At 37.3% G+C, this 16569-nt stretch overlaps 1 protein-coding gene across 1 annotated transcript in view; it reads right to left on the bottom strand.

Moving 5' to 3' along the window:
• LOC131680698 (uncharacterized) overlaps positions 1-16569 on the bottom strand; it is a 119732-nt gene that overhangs the window by 76903 nt on the left and 26260 nt on the right. The window contains exon 4 of the mRNA XM_058961408.1: positions 9792-9882. Coding sequence (XP_058817391.1) covers positions 9792-9882 — 91 coding nt within the window. The remainder of the gene's footprint in view (positions 1-9791; positions 9883-16569) is intronic.

Raw genomic sequence — 16569 nt, 5'->3', positions numbered from 1 at the left:
GATTGTTCGCAAATGTTTTTGACAAAATGAAATTTCGTATTGCGAAAAACATTCTATTGAAATTTCGTTTCGTTTCGTTACGAAAGAGTTGTTCATTTCGTTTCGTACTGCATAGACCAGAATTGCGTTTCGTCCACCCTTACTCAACAATACAGGTATTTCTGGAATGGGGTTCGATAACCCTAACAACATGGGTATTTTTGGGACGGATTTGACAAGTAGATGATGAAAATGGACAATTAGAACCTCTTTGAAATCAAAGATGGCGAGTTCCGGTTGAGCAATATTGACGATAACCCTAACAATATGGAAATTTAACCGGAATTCACCATCTCAAGTTTCAAAATAGCTGCAGATATCGATTTTCGTCATGTACTAGTCAACCCCGTGCCAAAAATACCCATATTGTTGAGGTTTTGGAAAAAAAATTCTAAACCGGAAGTCGCCATCTTGAATTACAAAATGGCTCAAGACATCGATTTCCGTGATGAACTCGTCAATCCCATTCCAAAAATACCCATTTTTTGAGGTTATAGAGAATTTGGCTAAACCGGAAGTCACCATCTTGGATTACAAAATGGCTCCAGACATCGTATCCCGTCATGCACTCGTCAATCCGATTCCAAATATATCCGGGTCATTCCACGCGAAATGATCAAAAAAAGATGCAAACTTGAAATCGACCTTCACGGATTTAAACCAAATTAGGAGGAATTGTTCATCTAGGGCCAATATATAAAAATCAAGTTTTTGTGTCAATTGAATTACCACTCGAGCCATGGGAGCACCCCCCCGTTTTAACAAATTGCCAAAACCATTGATATTCTTTAGATTATATCTCCGGTTTTATTCACTCTAGAATCAAACCGCAAGATAGCTTTTGAATAAAATTGTTCAAGAAGTCTAGAAACAATATTAACTTTTAGCAGCAGTACTGCTAATTATGCTATTTTTTCAGTAAAATATTAAAAGGTAATTTTCCTCTCAATATATAGATGAGTCATTCCATGCGAAGTGATCAAGGCAAATTTTTGTGACAATTGAACCACCCATCGGGTCATGGGAGCACCCCCCGTTTTGGCTAATTGCCAAAACCCTTGATTTTCTTTTGATCATATCTCCGGTTCTATTTACTCTAGAATCAAACCACAAAATGACTTTTGAAGAAAATTGTTCAAGAAATCTAGAAAAAATATTATTTTTTGCCGGCAGTGCTGCCAACTATACGATTTTTTCAGTTAAATACTAAAAGTTAATTTTTCTCTCAGTACATATATCTTAATTTTGAAAATTTTGATGCTATCGCGTTCCTCAAACATCTTTACAAAAAAACACCTATCATCCCAATATAATATGAGCGCATCCTGAGATATACCGTTTTGAATAGAAAAAAACCGCAATGTCTCATATAAAATCGCAAGCGGGCAACACTAAAAAAACAACTTGAGTATTCTGAGTTCAAACATAGTTTTTCGTGAAGTAGACGAAAAATGATGAAAAACTACGTTTTTTGTTTGCTTCTAGCAGATCAGGGTCAATTTTTATGACCGTTTGAAGATTTTCTCAATTTTGGACAAAAATTTTTTTCAAAATTAAAATTCACTCAGGTTTTTTTTAACGCGGGGGATACAGGCCGCGTAAATGAAAACCGCGTAAATGAAAACCGCGTTAATGAAAACCGCGTAAATTTCAAAATCCGCGCAAATGAAAACCGCGTAAATTTCAAAATCCGCGTAAATGAAAACCGCGTAAATTTCAAAATCCGCGTAAATGAAAACCACGTAAATTTCAAAATCCGCGTTAATGAAAACCGCGTAAATTTCAAAATCCGCGTAAATGAAGACCACTTAAATTTAAGAATCCGCGTTAAAGGGAACCTCGTTGATGGATTCCGCGTAAATTCCAAAATCCGCGTAAATGAAAAACGCGTAAATTTAAAAAACCGCGTAAATGAAAACCGCGTAAATTTCAAAATCCGCATAAATGAAAACCGCGTAAATTTCAAAATCCGCGTAAATGCAAACCGCGTAAATTTCAAAATCCGCGTAAAAAACCGCATAAAAAATACCGCACAAAAAAAAACCGCATAAAAAAACTTGAGTGTATATTTATTAAGAGAAAAATTAACTTTTAATATTTAACTAAAAATATCGCATAGTTGGCAGCACTGCCGGCAAAAAAATATTATTTTTTTAGACTACTTGAACAATTTTCTCCAACAGCCATCTTGTGGTTTGATTCTAGAGTCAATAAAACCGGAGCTATGATCAAAAGAAAATGGAGGGTTTTGGCAATTTGTCTAAACGGGGGGTGCTCCCATGGCCTGAGGGGTGATTCAAATGACAGAAAAAATGGGTTTTTATATATTGGCCCTGGATGAACAATTCCTCCAAATTTGATTTAAATCCGTGAAGGTCGATTACACGTGCCTTGATCACTTCGCGTGGAATGACCGGGTGAGTAATTTTATTATTAATCGTTAACTAAGAATATGTAAAATTGTATACAACTTCTTACTCAAACTTTTTTTACGAACTTGGTTTGTAAAAAAAGAGTTCGTTATTTCGAATTTAGTTCTTAAAAAATAGTAAATTAAATATTACATAAGTAGTAGTAAATTAAATATTACATAAAAACGCTTTTAATCCACCTAACAGTGTGATGAGACATTTCTTATAACTCTTATCACTCTCTTCGGATATTATATCGTTTGAGAACATTTAGAACTTGATGCTTCGCGATGTTTTTGATAACACCTACTACATGGGAAAGTGGCAGGACTCAGAGAATCGCTCAAATCAGCATAGGACAACATCAGTGCTAGAAATCTCAAATCAAATCAATGGGAAGCGAAAAAATGGCCCATAAAATAGACATAGCTACGAATTATTGTTAATGCTCTGTTAATAAAATATCTAAATTGTGGTGGGAAAACTGAATTTTCTTGAAAAGGGCGATACTAGCAGTGACACCATTCAAAGAAGTGAAGTGAATATTTCCAGACTTTTATTTCCTATTTAAGAACTATTGTGTTTTTTATATTCTAGATTGCATGATTCAGTGATCGAAACCCAAAACTTCATAAAGTATTTGAAATTATTAAATTAAAATTTGTTTTCGCTATTGAAATTGACAAAATGATAGTATCGCCCCTTTGGCGATTGTTTACTTTTTCGGTCCCACCTATCAGCATTGAAGTATCGTTCTTACGTTTTTTTACAATAACTACCGTTCTACACCACCGATTTCGTCCGGGTTTTTTTCAATAGCGATCATTGTTACTATTTGCAGCTGGTATCAGCTTGATAATCCTAAAAAAATACGAAAATGACTGTTTCGCCTCTAAACTGCTAGCAAAAAAGTATCGCCCTGTTTGTTTGCATGGAGCGTGGAGGGCTAAACTTTAAATAAACAAACAAAAATACAGTTTCGCCCGTTGTATTTTTTGCTGTAGTTTAAGAAAGCAATATCGTAAAATCCAAATTTTAGGTTAATTTGTTGCGTTTCAAAGCCCTCATTCGCATGTATGAAAAAAGCCTTATGTTTACATTTGTAAGTATCGCCATTTTCACAAAAAAGGGTTGAAATGAAATCGCAGCTACGGATATCACGCTATCTCTGAAGTGCATGCGTGCATAGTTCCAAATTTTACTTCGACATCGACTTTTTCTAAAGGTGACTTCCCAGTAGTATCCTTGATTTGAATTATTATCGCTAATCCTAATGCCAAAGAACAAAAAAAACCTCTCGAAAACGAACCGTTTGGGAAAGTCATCATCATTACTGGAATTTTCATTTTCACGAAACTTTTCGATAACCTTCCGTCACTTGCGTTAATGCACTGTGTGCACAGTGCTCTGAAAATCTAGCGAAATCGTCTTAGGGCACCAGCGGGTCTAATTCAGAGCTATCTGCGCGGCGAGTAAAGTAAAGAATACTAAAAATTAATTTCTATTCCATAATTTTCAGTTCAGCAATTCGAGAGATCGTGCTCACCGCAAGCCATGAAAAATAGACTACGTTGTGAAGTGATGGTCACTATTTATTAAAAAATCACGGTTAAATAAAAAAAATTATACTATTAAAAAAATTCAAATAATTTATAATTTTCACAAACTTATTAAGAAAAATTGTTTAATAATCTTTCGTATTGTGTAAGAAAAAAGCTGAAAATTTCAGTATTTTCTCTATCTGCAACATATTAACCCTTAAGTATACCAATTAATTGATATACGAATTGGAATAGGTTCGCCAAATTTTGGAAGAAGTCTATAAAAAAACCCCTTGAAAATTACCTAAAAATTGTTGTAGTTCGATACAATAAAAAATCCCCAAAAATGAAATGTACCTATTAATGTGAAACACAGTGAATAATACATACAATAAAGACCCATTTTTATCAGTCTCATGGTGTATTTTAGGCTGACAAAATGGGGACATTGACTAAATCGGGCGATTTTTTTTCTTTATAATAAACTGAAGCTGTTAAAATATTCTTCCCGTCCGTTGATGTAGTCTGATAACTATTTCTGATTAGGATGAACTTTTTATTTTCGCATATCTTCATGATAAGGAAAACATGCTCAAGAAAGGATTTACTCGAATTCAGTATTGTTCGTCTGCTAGAGCCCATCAAACATATGTTCATATTTGGCTGATAAAATCAGGGTTTCAATGTATTATAATAGATATTCAGCATTCGAAGAAGTTTCTTGTCAACGAGTGTAGAACGACTTTGTTTCTACTTACTTGAAGTCAGCGGCGTAGCCAGAAATTCGGTTTGGTGGGGGTTTGGTGAAAATCGATCATACTGTCCAAACGGCATAATTCCGAAACCGTAATTTTTGAAGTTTTAAAATTATGCAGAATTAATTTTTCAGAAAATAGTAACAGAGTTCGTGTCTAGCGAATTTGTTGAGACTTTATTGTAGTCATGAATATTAACCTGAGAAAAATCACCATAAATACTTCTTGGACGATATACCGTCAAAATTATTTTATCAAATGATGCGCTGTTTAACGTTTGTAAAACTCATCGAAGATACTAAACCTCCGAAGTTGGCGGTTTCAAAATGATGCTATCTTGACCTTAAATTACTGATTTTAAACATTTGACCTATACATATAATTGGTCATACAACAAGAATCAAATGCTCATCAAAATCGATCAGAACCTGCTAGAGTCGAATGGAAATCGTCATTTTTCATAAATTTCTCTTTACATTCGGAAAGTGTTATCCTCGTTATTAATCATATTACGTTTTCGTCTCAACTCGACGCATTCCCAAAATAAAAACCTGTCTTAATCCACCTAGTGGTGCAATTGTGCTTGTCTCATTTGTCCAGACTACGATTCCATGGCTGGTTATGTTCAATACAATGGTGGAAATGAATATTACATGTTCAGTACGATTTGCACATACATACAATGGATCGACAGCCACGATCTTGAGATACTATGTGATACTGAAATATCGCTTGAAACCAGCGGCGGATCATGGAGAAAGGTCCGGGAGGTCCAGATCCTGCCGAATATTTTCAACTTGTTAAGAAATTTTAAACTAGTTTTAATTTTAAAGTAGCAACCCCTCACTGCATACTCCCTCCGGGCCGATATGATTGACGATTTTTAGAGTGATTGCATAACATATGAGAAAGACAAAAATGTACCAAAGTCCAAAAAAAGTCAATTTTTGTCAAACATCTCAATGTTTCATGCATTTTAAAGTCATTTGGCATCAAAAATACAAATTTGATTTTGAAAATTTCTCATTTCAGTTTATATGGGAATTTGCTGTGTGTGATTGCACTTTTCAACTCGTAACTCCGGAACCGGAAGTCCAATCAATAAAAAATTCAATAGCAGCCGATGGGAAGGTTGTACCTTTCATTTGAGACTAACTTTGTGCAAATCGGTCCAGCCATCTCTGAGAAACAGAGGTCACATTTTTTCCACATACACACATACATACACACACAGACATTTTCCGATCTCGACGAACTCAGTCGATTGGCATATGACACTCAGCCCTCCGGGTCGGGATTAGATTGACGAATTTTAGAGTGAATGAGAAAGGCAAGAACATTTTTAGCAAATGTTGAAAGTTGTGCATTTTTTTGGTGAGCAGTTCTATGTTTCAGACATTAAATCAATTTTAACTTCGCTTCCTATTAAATAAAGACCCTTATTACAGTACATTTCTACAAAAACGAGCTCAATTTGAAAATAAATCTGAGGATTATGATTGATTACAGAACTCTGGAATTTTCTATTGGAATGTTTTCAGGCAGGAATTCGATATTGATGCTATTAGACAACTGTGAAATCAAGACCAATAGATCAGTTACATATCAGGGCCCCATTCCGACAATTTATCAAAAGTCCTCATGATGTTTACAACAACAGGTTATCAATCTACGGATCAGATAATTGTTATTGTAATATTGAATTAAATCAGTCTGCATCAATAAATTTTCAACTTCAATCTAATATTTTTTTAGTGTGGTGGGGGGGGGGGGGTGTTGGGCTCCAAAACCTGCTCTGGCCTACGCCGTTGCTTGGAGTTATTTATTTCGCTTTTCATTTTCCGATATGTTTCAGATCGATCCGATGGTCATTAGATAGAAAAATTGCAGTCAGAAGGTTCGCACAAATGAACATTTTTGCACTGATAAGTTATCAAGTTCCTTCCAGACAACTTGGAAGTGTTCGGTGATTATTTCTAGCGGTTGTAGATAGAAAAATGCAATACAAAATTCGATTTGTCGAAATAATGTTTGGCTTATTTCAATGGATTATTACTATATTGAACAATAAATAGGCGACAAAGAGTAATCCACAAACAACAAGCCATAACTTTTAAAGTATTCAAAATAGATATTTGAAGTCTTCAGTAAAGTTATTCGCAAAAGTAAGAGCTACAAATTTGTAGAAGGCATCATTTCGATATAATCACTTCCAAGAAAATTTGTGAAAATATCTCACTCATAGGGGGATTAATCAGCAAAAGCACAATACCAAAAGAAAGGGCATATTTCCTCCATTAAATTCTCCGAAGATACTATTGACCTAAAATAAGCCGTTTTGGCGTTAATAATAAATTACATGTTTTTGGTCATATTTCTGGCAATGGGAAATGATAAAAATCTTTCGTCCGCATTTAATGTTAAATATCTCTTTTGATAATAGTCCGATTTCAACAATCTATAGCTTGTTCGAAAGGTATTTGTTAAAGCTGTCTAAAAACATATAAATTGTTAATCTATAATGTCAATTTCGGCAGATAATTCAAAAAAACTGCAAAAAACGCCATTTTTACGCATTCAAACATTCATATCTTGGAAACTAAACATCAGAATCAAAAACAAATTAATAGCGTTCATACTGTTTTTTAGTTCTTTCATTTAAAATTGGTTTGGATAAGATCGGTTCAGCCATTGCTGAGAAACACGAATGAGAATTTGTCCGTTACATACACACACCCACAGACACACACACACACACACAGACATTGTCCCAAATCGTCGAGCTGAGTCGATTGGTATATACGACTCGGCCCTCCGGGCCTCGGAAAAAATCTTGAAAGTTTGAACGAATTCTATACATTTCTTTTATAAGAAATGTAAAAGAGGTCGTAAATGGAGGATTCAGTGGAAAACATTTTTTTTAGTAAAATCCAAGAATAGACGACCAAAATGACAATCTCCGAGAAATCGTTGTGGCTTTAATTGTGAATGGTCTACGATAGTCCATGTGTCCAAAAAGACTTCAATGGTTTACATCGAGGATTTCTATATGACCGCAGTCATCAACTCGTGGTTCGGGAACTGGATGTCGGATTAAAATAAAATTTAACGAAAAATAGACATAATATATTGGAAAGGCAAAAATGGGCATCGTATTGGCTTGCTAAGTAAACCATATTTTGAAACCAAATAGTGTTCCTTAAATGACGTAGCATTTTTGAGTGATTTTTAACACCCCCCTCCCCCATGGTAGCATTTCGTCACAAACCCCTAAATAACCCCCTGGTAATTACCTTCCCCCTTGACCACGTAAAAAAAATAAAAAAATAAAAAACGATGTTAGATGAAACGGGTAATGCTACGTAGCATGACGTAACCCCTTCCCTCCCTGTCGTCACACTTCATCACAAAATACAAAACTCCCCCCTCCCCCATATAATGCTACGTCATTTATAGATGATCTCTTATTGGATGGTCCGTTCAAGTCGGTTGCCATGTATTGATGAGACGAAGTCACAACGTTTAACCGAGTTTACTTTAAATCAAATTGTATTACACAATCAAAATTTAAATGCGAAGAACAGGATCTGTTCAACAACCAGGAACCCTCTTCTTCGATTCAAAAGATGCAAAACACCTCGCTCTAATGTTTTTTTGCCTTTCTCATATAAAGAAAGGCTACGCAATCACTCCAAAAATCAATTTTTTAACCGAAGCCCGGAGATCACAAAATGTCTGTGTGTGTATGTATGTGTGTGTGTTGAATAATTTCACTCAATTTTCTCAGAGATGGCTGAACCGTTTTGCACAAACTTAGTTTCAAATGAACGGTATAACGCTCCCATAAGGAGCTATTAAATTTTTAGTAGATCGGACTTTCGGTTCCGGAGTTACGGGCTGAAGAGTGCGGTCACACAGCAAATTCCCATATAAACTGGTAACCCTATGATGTCCGAATGATGTAATACATATTCAAATACGTTCAACATTACTTAGATTTGCGGGTCTAGATCACTGATGGCCAATCAAAGTAGTTTTGACCACATTGGTCACCTATGACGGATCTTGATGCCCCCTGGGAACTCGCCAAGTTCTAGAGCTAATGTCACAGCTATTTTCCAGCAAACTCTTAACCGATTTTTACAAACTTGATTTCAAATGAAAAATATAATACTCCCAATGACTGCTATTGAATTTCATTCAGTTCTGACTTTTGGGTCCGGTGTTACAGGTTGGTTATTGCGATCACATAGTAATTTCTCATATGAACCGGTACAATCATAATACCTCATAGGTTTAAATTCTATTGAAATGAACATCAAATTACTTCGATTCGCAGGCCTAGATCACTGATGGCGAATCAAAGATTATTGTCCACTATCGATAATTCCGGAAGTTCCGGATTCCGGGCATATTTCAAATTGAGAGCCACTTCAGCGATGACTGAACCAATTTTCACTAACCTAGTCCCAAATGGATGGCATAATCTGAAGTTCGGTGTTGAACCCTCCATTTACTCCTCCACCTCCTACCTCTCAACCACCCTTCTCCTTGTCTCTCCCCCAACCTCCCACCTGCATTCCCTTCATCCACCCCATACACTAAAATAAGTTAGATGATTCCCGATGCATCCTCCCCCTCCCACTAATTATATTCCTTCCCTTCTCCACCAGGAAGTTAACATGAAGAAAAAATTGAACTCACGCTGATTAAGCTATATAAATATTATATTTTTGTTTGTTTCAAGTATGTCAGTGTCGACATGTTGCTTATCAGGTTTATGACAGTCATGCACTTATATATGCTTATCAAGTGTAATAAGAATGTAATAGACAATTCCATATTGTTATATTGAACGTATCCAGGCATTAATACATAGTTTAGATAAAGGCATAATTGCACCACTAGGTGGATTAAAACAGGTTTTTAATGTTCTGCAGCTCTTTAATACATTCGCTAATTGCAGTTAGGAAAGGACGACTGTCCAACAGTCTAGTCGGTTATTAAAGATCAAAAGTATTTCCATTCCAGTTCGTTTTACTTACCCTTCTCATGTCTACGGGAAACACAAAATCCGATGGCGATAGTACTATTTTGTTTGGTCCTTTGGAGAGACGATTCTTCAAGAGATAATTTCTGTGAAAGATGGAAGAGAAGATAAATAGGCTGTTAGAAAAATTTTACCTTCGATTTAATTTCAACCTTGACGCAATTTAACAAGCCGTAATTTACGAAATGATGAAATATAACCGTATTCCAATTAATTTTACTTGAGAGAAGTACTTTTTATTAACATTTAAAATTACCTGTGGAGTGAAATTACATAATTCACGAAATTCAACGGCTCTCCTATCCCGTATACGATTTTTTCTAAGTGGCGGTATTTTCTAACAATTTTGTTCAAAAACTTTGAAGTTTTGAAATGGAAAATGTTGACGTCTTTGACAGATATCTGTATTTTTGAAAATCTAAAAAAAATTTATGCATCGAAAAAATCTCAAAATAAGGTTATGATGAAAAATGGTGCCTCCCACAAACAATGCGCTTTCTCTAAACACTGTTACATTTTGGAGTGTTTGCAATTTTAGCAATTTCTCGTAGTATAATTTTCTGTAACTTTGTCATTGACATCATGACTCTATCTCAAAATTTTGAAGAAATAATTTTTCTATCGCTCTTTTAGACAGATTAATCACAATTCAAAATACAGTAAAGGATGGTGACTTCGATTCCAAAAATATATTCCCAATACACCATATCACTAAAATCAACTCCTAAAGCACAATTTAAAAACGTACGCTTTCGCACTATTGCGACCACTGTGCGATGTGGCGAACACATGCCGATATTTTCGTTCTACGCGAAAACAGGTATGAGTCGCAGCTCAGCTGTAGATTTGGTTACCGTTCGTCATCCTGTGTTTTTTGTTGTGGTGAGACCGTTGCGAACCGATATTACCGAAATAGAATAAATTGAATCAGATGTCCACTCTATTGATACGGACGGGGGATGAGTTGATCCGAACTTTAATCACTCTCCCACGTGCAGTTGAAATGAGTTTGCTTGCTATTTTTATTTTACCTGGAAATGGATGATTAATAGATAGAACCGTAATCAGTTTAGTATTTTAGACTAGTTCACCTTAAGGTGACCAGCAACGAAATACAATTTCCAACATTTCAATATATTTATTGTGATAATAACAACCCAAACCAATTTCCGCTTTTAGTTATTATGGAGCCCTACATCCTCAATTTCATCTAATGGAGATAAATCAATAAAGTGGGTGCACTAATAAAATATCGCTCCTCGACCCATATCAAGAACGGTATAAAACATAGCATCTATTACCTTCCACTTGCTTCTGTTTATCCTTCTTCGAGAATGAGAATGCAACTTAGCTACTGCGACTTCGAAAATTGGAGCGAGCTGAACGTACTACTAAAATATGATTTTCTTTGAACACCTAATGGTGTGGAGAAGCCTTTTCTGTGACATCAGTTTGCGTTTAACCGCTGCGCCGAATAGACGTGTTTGATACGCCAGTGGATACTCACGAGTGATTTTCGTTTTTTTCTCTACCGCGTCAGGTTAAACCTGACGACTTTTGAAACATGGCATTCTGAATGCACAACCACTATGTCTTCAATCAAATCCCGTGAAAACACATTCCGGGTCGATTTTTCTAATCTTCCCAAACGAATGACATATGAAGAAGCTCACGCTTTCGTACACCATACTTTGGGACTGAGCCTCGAAACCGTGAAACGTTTGCAAGTGAATCATGCCCTCAATTGTGCACAAGTGAAATGCAGCGAATTAAGGATCGCACAAGAGACAGTGATTCGGCATAATGGAAAACATGAGCTGGAAATGAACAAACAGAAGTTCAAAATAAAATTAAGCATGGATGATGGAGGAGTGGAGATAAAAATCCACGATCTATCAGAAAATGTGAACAGTAAGCAAATCAGTGAATTTTTGAAGCAATACGGTGAAGTAATATCGGTGAAAGAGCTTATGTGGGGTGAAAACTTCATTTACAAAGGAATCCCGACCGGTGTCAGGGTTATAAAAATGTTGCTTCGCAAACACATCAAGTCATACGTCATGATCCAAGGAGAAAAGACTTATGTTTCATACTTCGGGCAACCAGCAACTTGCAAGCACTGTACCAACGCTTTACACCCCGGTATGCCATGTGCAGAGAACAAAAGACTCATGACACAAAAGCAAGACCTGAACAATCGACTGAAGCAAGCACAAAGCTACGCAGAAGTGACGAGTGGATCTACATCAACCTTGCAGGGACAAAAGGAACGGCAGCATGGGGAGGAGGCTCAAACGTACCTAGTGCCATACAAAATCTCATTAGGATGAACTTCCCACAACGTACCGATAGTTCTGTTGTTGTGAACCCTACGCTGGATGAAGACATTGGAGACACATCGCTGACTCCAACAAGTACCACTAGTACAACTATCATGCCTACACTCGCTGCCACCACTCCTGCTATCAGTGTGGCTGATATTGCTACCAGCCAAAATACTTCCTCTATGGTAGTGTCCACGGATGAACTCCCAAGATCGATCGACCTCACGCGTAAGTCAAACGAAGACATAGACACGACTATGGGAAAAGGCCAACACGTTCCGATGGAAACAACGAACAGCACTGACAGCACGAGTTCGGCGAATATCCCTCCTAAACGGAACCACCTGAGCATCCCCGAAGAATCTCTGAGTCACGCGATGCTGGGTCTCACCGAACGATTGGATTTCAAAGTGCCCCGACCTCTCTCTCGAGCACTTCGGGAAGAAACGATGGACCTCTCCGGAAGCGACGTAGATAAAAGTATTGATAACGACACGGATACCTCTGACACACACATGACAGACAAAACTGATAATGAAGATGGCCAGAACGTGAAACGAAAAAGAGGAAGGCCGAAAAAAGCCAGAACTCAGTAACACAATGAACATTCCAAAATCTTACAATGTAGCCAGCATCAACACCAATGCAATCTCAAACGAAAACAAACTTAACGCTCTACGTACGTTAGTTCGGCTGCTTGATCTCGATATAGTGTTACTACAAGAGGTCGAGAGCAACCATATATTTTTAGCTGGATTCAATACGTACACGAATGTAAATGAGACGAAACGAGGAACAACAACAGCTGTTAAACAACACATACCCGTGAGCAACGTACAACGCAGTCTCGACAGCAGAATGATTACATTGAAAGTAAACAGCTGTGTAACGATATGCAACATTTACGCACCCTCTGGTGTTCAAAGCTACCAGTCTCGCGAAAGCATGTTTAACGAATCTTTGCCATTCTACCTACAAAATGCAGCGGAACATGTTCTCGTTGGAGGTGATTTCAATTGCGTCATATCTGCAAAAGATGCAACTGGAACCAATAATCAAAGCATTGCATTGAGAACGTTGGTGCAAAATATGAACTTGAAGGACACTTGGGAGATCAAAAACGGGAATCGCACAGAGTTCAGTTTTATCCGCTCAAATTCAATGTCACGTTTAGATAGAATTTATGTCTCGTCGAACTTACACTCCCAAATCCGCACCACATCGTTTCATGTGAACTCTTTTTCAGACCATAAAGTCTACCAAATAAGACTTTGCTTACCTGATCTGGAAAAAGCTTCTGGTACAGGGTATTGGGCCATGCGAGGACATGTATTGACTGAAGAGAACATTGTAGAGTTTGAGCAAAAATGGAACTGGTGGACCAGACAACGAAGGAACTACAACAATTGTATCAGTTGGTGGCTAGAGTATGTAAAACCGCGGATCAAAACATATTTTAAACGTAAGAAAAACGAAGGTTTCCGCGTATTTCATGCCGAAAATCAATTTCTTTACGCGCGGCTTAGAGACGCATACGACCACTTGTATCAAAACAACAATGCTATAACTGAAGTGAATCATATTAAGGGAAAAATGATGAAATTGCAACACAATTTCTCAAAAAACTTTATACGGCTTAATGAGCCCATGATCACCGGGGAAACATCTCGTCGTACCAGCTCGGAGCGAGAATGAAGCGCAAAAAAAATTTTTTCATCGACAAAATCACCAATGAACGCCAAATACAGATCACAGAAGCGGGAGCTATAGAATCACACGTACATCAATTTTTCCAGACCCTATACTCTGCTAGTGATATAGAAGTTCATGCTGGTGCCACATGCAATCGAATAATTCCACCTGACTCGGACCCAAATCTACACGTGATGGATGAAATAACAACCGAAGATCTGTATGACATCATTAAAACTAGCGCGTCTCGTAAATCACCAGGGATTGATGGAATTCCCAAGGAATTTTACATCAAGACCTTTCACATCATTCATCGACAACTGAATCTGATAATAAACGAAGCACTTCGCGGAAACGCGCCACCGAAACTCGCTGAAGGAGTAGTGGTGCTGTGTCACAAAAAGGGTGGCAACAACACAATCAAATCGTATCGACCTTTAACGATGCTAAATTTCGACTATAAAATCTTGACCCGCGTCCTCAAAGTTCGAATTGAGAAAGTCATGAACAGTCATAACATTTTGACGTCCTCCCAAAAATGCTCAAACGCGAGAAGAAATATTTTCGAAGCACTACTGTCCATAAAGGATCGAATAACACAAATCAAACACATGAAGCGACAAGGGATACTTGTTTCTTTCGACCTTGATCATGCGTATGATCGAGTCGAACACTCATTTTTGTTTCGTTTAATGGCAGACATGGGATTTAACTCCGAGTTAATCACTCTCCTTCGTACGATCATGAGCCACTCACGCTCTCGCATCTTAGTCAACGGGCACTTATCTCCGGAACTCACAATACACCGATCGGTAAGGCAGGGAGATCCCATGAGCACCCATCTTTTTATACTATATTTACACCCTTTATTGGTGAGGATTAACACTCTCTGCAACGATCAATTGGACCTTACAGTTGCATACGCTGATGACATCTCGGTGATCGTCACAGACAGCACCAAAATACCGCTACTCAAGCAAATATTTTTTGAATTTGGACGCTTCTCTGGAGCAGTACTAAACCTGGACAAAACAGTTGCAATGCAAATTGGCACGAGCAATAACCAAATTAGTTGGCCGTCGGTACAAACGCGTGTGAAGATCTTGGGAATCTACTTCATTGACAATCCCAAAACGATGATCCAATTCAACTGGGACCAGACAATCAGAAAGACCGCACAGTTAATGTGGATGTATAAATCGCGGAATTTATCTCTCCATCAAAAGATTACAGTTTTAAATGTGAACATAACTTCAAAGCTGTGGTACGTATCATCAGTATTAAGTATCCGAAATCAAGACGTGGCTAGGATCACCAAACAAATTGGCTACTTTGTGTGAGATCGGCGACCAAGAGTAGCCATGGAGCAGTTGACTCAATCGGTTTTGAAGGGAGGACGATGTACAAGTGCAAGGCTTTGTTAGCCAATCGGTTCCTGCTTACCGCTCAAGAAACACCCTTTGCTGCTTCTGTGTACAGTCAGGCAGTGAATGGAGCAACAATACCATCAACATACCCGTGTCTACGAGCAGCATGGAACATCATCCGGAATCTACCCCAGCAGCTAACGTTGAACTGCTCTTCTATCAGCATTGAGACACATTTACTAAATGCTCTAAAAACGCCGAAGGTTATGGAAGAAAACCCAACGACCACGTGGCCAAGAGTATGGAAAAACATAGACTCTAAACAATTGCATCCCACAGAAAGATCTTCATTATTCCTGTTCGTCAACAACAAAATACCCCATGCGAAACTTTTACACAACATAGGACGACTTCCAAATCCAAATTGTGGAGTTTGTAGGAACGTTGTGGAAACCTTAGAGCATAAATTTCACCAGTGCCCTCAACATCTGTGGAACACTCTTCAACTAAAATTGGAAACCATTTTAGGATCGAGGATAAATTTCAATCAATTAGAGATCCTAGAGCTCAAGGGTATTTGCGCTAACAAAAGGACGAAGATTCTAAATTTATTTAGTTCTTACATAAATTTTATTTTAGATGATAGTGATATGACAGTAGGAGCCCTCGAGGTTGCTTTACATTGCATCTCACCGTAATTGTGTAACACTCATGTAAATAAAGTTTCTAAATAAATGTTTTTACAAAAAAAATTAAAATATGATTTTCTTTGAACACCTAATGGTGTGGAGAAGCCTTTTCTGTGACATTTTTTTTCAGACCGTCGTAGTTTTAACTGTAGAATAGCATTTCTAAAACTTTGCGGAAGACACTAACTTTCTATCTCGTCAGCATAAAAAGTATTTTTTTTAGTTCGACCATAGTAAGCCATGTCTAATTTTAATTTTGAACAGATTTTGGGGAATATTCATACGAATAATTCCTCGAAAGCCAGCATGTGAATACATTTGATCGTTTAGCCTCTAGTGAATTGAGTTCACGTTTTTGGCGTTTCCGACCGATGGTATTGTTTTTTTAATTTTTAGCCCAAAATTATTAAGAAGAATATGGTAAATTTTTTAGGTTTGCATTGAAGAGTTTGAAATTACTCTTAATTTGATATCATGAAAATCGGTTAAGTTCTTTTGAAATATATAAACTTTACGCGGTTATATCTCCTTAGGGTTGCCACCACTGGAGAGGCGTTGACCCGGAGATTTTTACTGATATGGGCGTGGAGGACTTTAGCCCATTATAACCCAGGGGTTTCAAAAAGTGAGCCAAATGCAGTGATATTCTCAATTCTATCAAAAAATGAAACAGAGATTATGGGACACACAAAATCAAGAAG

This window comes from Topomyia yanbarensis, chromosome 2 (assembly GCF_030247195.1).
Source record: "Topomyia yanbarensis strain Yona2022 chromosome 2, ASM3024719v1, whole genome shotgun sequence".
NCBI lineage: Eukaryota > Metazoa > Arthropoda > Insecta > Diptera > Culicidae > Topomyia > Topomyia yanbarensis.
The sequence above is the reverse complement of the archived record's forward strand: the minus strand, read 5'-3'. Positions and strand labels throughout refer to the sequence as shown.